At 34.3% G+C, this 7,094-nt stretch overlaps 1 protein-coding gene across 3 annotated transcripts; it reads right to left on the bottom strand.

Annotated features, from left to right (window-relative positions):
* Positions 1–260: 260 nt before the first annotated feature.
* On the bottom strand, positions 261–6,807 carry LOC107464327 (sucrose nonfermenting 4-like protein). Of its 3 annotated transcripts, none has more exons than XM_016083265.3 (14): positions 6,640–6,807; positions 6,160–6,440; positions 5,871–5,958; positions 5,037–5,216; positions 4,551–4,685; positions 4,385–4,444; positions 3,987–4,076; positions 2,955–3,089; positions 2,279–2,423; positions 2,035–2,208; positions 1,731–1,794; positions 1,515–1,584; positions 960–1,074; positions 261–843 (listed from the first exon to the last, which is right to left on the bottom strand). In XM_016083265.3, exons 2-14 carry the CDS (start codon positions 6,282–6,284, stop codon positions 752–754), a joined length of 1,473 nt encoding a protein of 490 aa, XP_015938751.1. In that variant the 5' UTR covers positions 6,285–6,440; positions 6,640–6,807; the 3' UTR covers positions 261–751. The 3 variants fall into 3 exon arrangements, with proteins under 3 accessions (XP_015938751.1, XP_015938746.1, XP_052115754.1); XM_016083260.3 differs by having other exon boundaries at positions 6,160–6,403; XM_052259794.1 differs by having other exon boundaries at positions 6,160–6,807.
* Positions 6,808–7,094: the final 287 nt, after the last annotated feature.

Genomic DNA, 7,094 nt, shown 5'->3' with positions numbered 1-7,094 from the left:
TATAAAATTATTAAAATTTAAATAAATAACACATTAAAGACATTAAGACAAAATTGAAACAAAAAGAAAAAATTGATTACAGAAACCATATTTTTTATTTTAAATTTGTCAGATTGATATAATCAGCTATATACACGCTGGCTTCATAGCTTTTCGCATATACAAAGTGTAAAACAGAATCCGTTAACGTTACCATTTCGTGTTAGATTAGACCCCTTCTAATTAAATTAAGTGGAAGGGGGGGAGAAAAACAGAAAAACTTGATCAAACTTAGGGGAACAATGTAGAACTAAAGATCTGATTATTAGTAAATAGAAGCATTAAAACACAATAGTATTTCAGATATTCGTCCTCCCACAAATCTTTTTTTTTTTTCTCCCAAACTTAGTACCTTCACAATATAGAACGATTACAGCATTGGGCTCCCCACTTTGCATGTCTATATGATGATGATGATTCTGGAACAACTAATATATATTTTGAAGATAATATGAATGGGGGAGGAATAAATTTGAGGCAATCAAAGACTAAATTTACAGGCCTCTCTCTCCTGCCTAAAATCTTAAAACAAGGCAATGAGCAAGAGGTCAATCCAATTGTATTTCAACGAAATTGAGAGATGAAATGACCGTGTAAAAGACTCTCCAGTCTCTATTTTAATGGCTGGGCCGCCGATCATGGTTGCCCGGCGGTTATATATGCATAGAAGCATCATAACCATACTTCTTGTTCAGTCCCCAATCGAAACTAACTAACAAAGGAAGAACTTGAATATGTCACTCAACGAGACTACGCCTTCAACGCGCTTGCTGCCAGCTTCCACGATGATTAGCCGCCTGACACCTAAATCCACGACATATATAAAGCAGCATTAAATACTTGGCAAGACGATGCTCACGAGAAGCTACATGGAGAGAAAACAAAGCCAATCTAGAAACATTAAGGGAAAACAAAGCTACCTGGATTCGCCAAGCGTTCCATCACTTTATGCAGAGAATCAGATCGCAGACACATCTGACACCTTTGACTTCTCAGCTCATAAGGGTTGTAAGAGTCCTGGCCCAACTGCAATGCCTGGACAAACAAACATGCAAGAGATGATTAGATCCTAAGAAGTTGGCTCGCATACTCAGGAATCGCGTACAATCTTAAGATCTATAGTAAACTTGTCAGTTCAATGAATATATGAATGGGCTCAAACTGGATTTATTCAACTGCTTGAGCATATTTAAAAATATTAAATAAGCAAACCATTCGTCACTAAACTCTCAGGCAGTGTTTGGTTATTCTGACCAGATCGTTTATATTTTTATAGAAGACAAGTACTGCTTCATCTATTAATTCTTATCATTGCACTCCTGTCATAGACTATAAGTAAAACTACTTGACCAGGTTACAAAGAAAAAAGATTTGTGTTCACATATTTAATTTTTGCAATTCTTTTTTTCACACAACAGAAGTTGTCAACAGACGTTTATTGGAATAGGATTGAAAAAATTAACAAACTCACTCACCTGCTGTACAGTCATTTCATCAAGGTTAATATGTGTATAAGCTCTGTCCTTTGCCAAAGCTGTTATATCACTATAAAATGGGTAGGGAAGGAAAAGTTAGAAACTTGACAAGCCACTCCTAAAGAAAGAACTTTCAACAAGACAAGCAATAGATTGATTCCAAATATCTCCAAAAACACATCAAGAAGTATATTAATAAGGAAAAACACAACTAACCTCCGACAGTATATATCCAGTAATGAGTCATTATCGTCAACTATTGGTATTGAACTTACTTGAGCTGCAAAAGCAAGGGGCTTTGTAAGTATGGGTAAGTATATATTTCTTAGTATTTTGTTCAAATCAGAAACTACCCATCCCTTTCCCCGTCATGATTAATCACACCTAGCAACCAACCTTCTACATAAAGTAGGAGACAGTGCCCTCTACCAGCCTAATGCATCAGAAACATGCTAGGATTTTGTCTATGTTGCTTTTCTTTTTGGTTTGATATGTTCAAGGTCAGACAGAGAAATCACACCTTGAACTAATAGGTTTAGTGCTGAAGTAACCGAAGCACTTGGTCTCAACATTGCTAGAGGTCGTCGATTTGACTCCCCAATTTTGGGCAGCCATGTACCCACAGGAATTGCACATATTGGAAGTTGAAGTATAGGCAACGAACTAGAGCAATGCCTAAAATACCTGCAAATACCTGAAAAATCAATTGGGTAAGAACCAATCATGATTAACAACAGTATAAAGAGCGTTATCACAGAACTTACATTTAAGTATGCCAGAAAGTGAAGCAAGATGTAGTAGCTGTGGAAATGAACCGTCTTCAGAAGATGAATGGATAACAGGAACTGTTGAAACCTCATTTTGCAGGATCTTCACAGCAATATCCTTCAAATTATCATATGGCCCCGCCTACAACAATTTCAATCATAGATGATTAGATAACAATTGCAGTCACTTCTATGAACAAATGTGCATCTGGCATAGTAACATATAAACATTAATTATTGTACAAAGTTTTATACATAACCCAAAATAATGCTTTTAAACTGCAAGTTCCAACATTAATTTGAGATAGCTAAAAGCATAGCTGGTGCAAGAGAGGTACATTTATTAACCATAAGATGATAATAGTCAAACCACATGATTAGTTCATGATTAACAAAATTTATACAAGGCATAAATGCGTGGGAAGATAACAAAAGTAATCCCCCTTTTTTAGAAAATAAACATACAATCTAAGGTTTCCAACTCTCTAAAAAATCTTCCTTTAGTTCAACACAAACTAGTATTACTTTTTTCCATTAATTGCAGAGACGCACATTCTAGCTTTGTAGCATAAACATAGGAAAGATCTATTCTCATTATTCCTCAGAGAGAAACAAAACACATTGAACGTTGTCATCAAACTAAGGTCTTATAAAAGCCACATAAAACACTTACATGGATAAAACGCCTAGGAAATACTGCTCCAGGTCCATTATTTTGTCTATTTAAATAAGATTTTCCTTCTTTCCAAGCAGATATGGTATGCGTTTCAAGCTCCTCTTCTGTTAGATTGGATCCATGACTACCAATCTGAGGAATAGACAAAAAGTATAGAAAACATTTCATAATACTGAACTTGAGTATACCTTACAATTAACCCTCTCTTCTATAATCTTTTCTAAGTCAATTGTGAACGACTCAAAGACGACAAATGGCCAGGTCAAATAAAAAGTTGAGATAAGAGAAGTAATTCTCATATGTTCATGACTAAATTGGCATTTGTTCCCAGTCAACAACATGCAGAATCAATTGAACATCTGTTCATTCAATGTATTGGCCAACAATATCTAATATTGTTTTGCCTATAAACTTTGTAATTTCTCCTGCCACTCATTCATGAAGCTCAATTGTCAAAGGTTGAGGTACATGATGGTTGCACACAACACTAGTCCAGGCATGTATGCAAACTTCTTGGTATGAATATGAACAAAAAGCCAACCTTTAGTGCAACAAAATCACTATAACCATACAATAAATATTTTAGGTATGTTGCTACTAGATTATGCAAGTTGCAATACATCTTGTTCATGTGGTATAGTATTATATTAGCACTTCTAGCCTTCTATGTTACTTGGAAACGAGCCATAAAGACAAGGACTTTATATTTTTAGAAAACCTGACAATAAGCTAATCTATATCTAGAGAATTGGGTTTCTTAACTACCTCTTGGTATCTAAAAATTAAAATTGAAATAAATTTTGATTTCTATAAATATATTTAATTATTATATACATATATAATCAATTATAACTACCCATTGACTCTCACTATATTCACATAAATAACTACCTACTAACTATGATAAACCACTAACATTTTTAATTTTCTTAATTTTAGAAAAATAAATAAAATTTATTTTTAAATTTATACTAAAAATAAAAAATGTTGGATTGATTGGCACTATTAGTAATATTAAACTAGACTTACCTCTCTCAAAATTAAAATAAAATCCAGGGCACTAAGAACTCCAACAAACTGCCCCTTGCAGAAGTCCCAAAGAGGAGCCATGGGAATTCCCTGCAAATCACCCAATTCGGAGAAGTTGCATATGCAAGCTTCTAATAAGCAGTTGATAAACACACAGTAACAAAGCTAGAGCATATAACGCAAGAAATTGGAGATATATAAACTGTCAAAGCAAATAGCATATGAAAAAATCACTAAAATTCAAGAGAAGTTTCAAAAACTATACACGTCATTTCTGACCTATCTATCAAGGTCAAGACAAGGAGAGTCAGAAAGCAATTATCAACCATATTTTCGCAAAATTATTCATTAACAATGAGTCACCTATACAAAATCTAGTCAAAGGAAGACAAAGATACCTGCTCATGTAGAATGTGAAATGCCTGTTTCACTGGCAGATCAACATCCAAGGCAACAACCTATGGCAGGTGTCACTAAATTAGTAAACTCTGGAATTTGAGGTTGTAAGGTTGATATCTAATTATAAAATCCAAAATTAAGAGATCAATGATAAAGAATCCAAACCTTGCCTGACTCCGGAAGTAATTCATAAGCTGTGCGCATTGACAAGAATGCTGAGATACGCTGACGGGAGGTTTGTACATCAACATCTGATATTCTTGGCAATACCTCACTCAATGTACCATCTGTCAACCGGACCTGAACAAAGGAATTTCAGATGAAAAACAAGAATAAGATTTCACACAGGCAAAAATCAGTTCTAAAAATGCAACAAACAAAATGTTGTACAATATATTCTATGTGACGGCAGGGATATGATTAATAATAGAATTATTAAGATTCAACTGGATTGAAAGGCAATAAAACTATCATGACATCAGGAGTCATTAGATGAGTTGCACATAATCACCGGTCAGATAGCATTATCAATTTTAATATATTGCATATGCTTCAAAATTTCGATGATCTATAATATTCTCAAAACACAGCACACAGAGAACCATGTTTAATAGCAATAATAACAGCTGTCACAAAATAACTAATTATTACCACACGCCGAAAACCCTCATTATCCACATCCATGTTAGAACCAGAAGCTATGTCTGGGTTTAAAACAGGTACGAAATTAAGATCAGTAGCCAATAAAATAGTGTTAACAATCCCGATTTCTCCAGATATATAAGGTTGATGCTCGTCATGCCGCCATTCTCCATCAACATAAAACTTGTACTGCATTCAAATAATTCAAATAATAATATAATAAGTATCCTCTCACCTATCATTGAAAGATACCAGCAAACGTGTGTACAAGCAGAATTACTTACCAACAACCAGTCATTGAAAAACCAAAATAACATTTCAAAACAAATGCTAAAAGTATAAAACAGATCTTCTATTTTAAAGCTCTGTAGAATTCAAACACCATGTCAATTACACTTCCACATTCACAAGATACACTCCAGAGTTTTTAAGGCATCAATTTATAGTTCATACCAGTTAATCCACTTTATTTATTTATTTTTGGTTAATGTATGAAATAGTAATCAATGGTGTTGAATTCAAATCCTATGAGTGGGAAAATAAATAAATAAATACATAAAAATTCAAGAGAAAGACAAAAACATGAGTGACAGATCAAAGAGACCAATCCAAGTTCATTTAACACGGATTATTAACACAGAGCTTAGTGCTATCATCCTATCCTCTCTATGCGGAAGGTTTTGCAACCAAAAAATGTCTCTATAAATAATATCCAATTAAAATTATGAAATCCACAAAGCAACACACACACACACACACAAAAGTATATTCTAGTAAGAACACACAACTTTTTACTTACTCAGTCATTCATCTAAGCCCATCAGCCCATCACTGTAAACTAACCTGATGATAACCGGGGGCTAAGCTATGAATAACTTGAAACACAGTTGGACAACCTTCCACTGGCGACATTTGTAGAAGCTCGGACCACCTTAGAGTCAAAATACAGAAATTTTTTTAGAACCAGAGAGAGAGAGAGAGAGAAAGAAAAAGAGAACAAGAGTTGAGTAACGTGAATCCCACTACAAATTATAATGAATCAAGTAAAAAGGAGCATTCTCGCCAAATAATAATAATAACAACAGGGTCGCAAATAATTAAGGTGTCACCAAAAATTTAGAAGAAGACGCACCGTGTGAAAGAACCACTGAGATACACACTTCTTCCACCATATGGCCACACAAAACGCGTGGGAATTAACACCGTCCCTGCAACACCACTTGTATCTCTCGCAGAATCCATGCTCGAACTGAACATTCCGCTTCGAAATTGAAACTGCTACTTTGAGATTACCTTCCAACTATGCTTCATCATATCATGCCAGCTTCTTCAAGTCGTACAGCAAAATCCAGAAAATGCAGTCCCAATTCAATGCACTGCGAAATCCCCTCCAAAAAATCCCAAATCAAAATCCTTGAGGGGGAAAAAAAGGTTAAAATTTTGATACTATATTACGCGAAAAAATCGAAAATGGGAAGTGCCTATTTCTCACTGTAACACAATCAAATAAGCATTTGAGCTGGGCACGGAAATCAACAACAACAATTTGCATGCAACAAACCCCATTGACTGGCAGGCACAAAACCCTAACCCTAAATCGAGAAAAACCTACCGAATCGAGCTCGAACAGGACGAATTCGAAAATTGATGGCAAAAAATGAAGGCAGTGTAATGAAGGAAAGGAAGAGAGAGAATGGAAACCCTATTGAAACGAAAGAGGAAACAAGTTGAGAAAATCGAGGATGGGTGTGGTACGAAAGAATCCAACCATGAAAAAAGACGAAACCTTGAAATAGATGCTGGAAATTTATCAATGAAGGAAATAGGAATGGCAAAAACAAAAAAAAAAGTTTGATCTTTAAATAATTACATTTATAATATATTTATATTTATAGATTTACTAATTATTTATTGAAAATAAAGAATATGGTCAATGAAATGAAACTACTAGTGTAAAATAATCAGTGCGGTGCCAGATTCACAGATTGTTAAAGCAGAAAAAGTAATATTGACAAAAGCAATATAGTATCTAAATTTTTTTATTTATTTAATAAAATTAGAATATAT

Source organism: Arachis duranensis, chromosome 1, assembly GCF_000817695.3.
Source record: "Arachis duranensis cultivar V14167 chromosome 1, aradu.V14167.gnm2.J7QH, whole genome shotgun sequence".
In the NCBI taxonomy this organism is placed as follows: domain Eukaryota; kingdom Viridiplantae; phylum Streptophyta; class Magnoliopsida; order Fabales; family Fabaceae; genus Arachis; species Arachis duranensis.
Note: the sequence above shows the minus strand (reverse complement) of the source record. Positions and strands in the feature narration are given on the sequence as shown.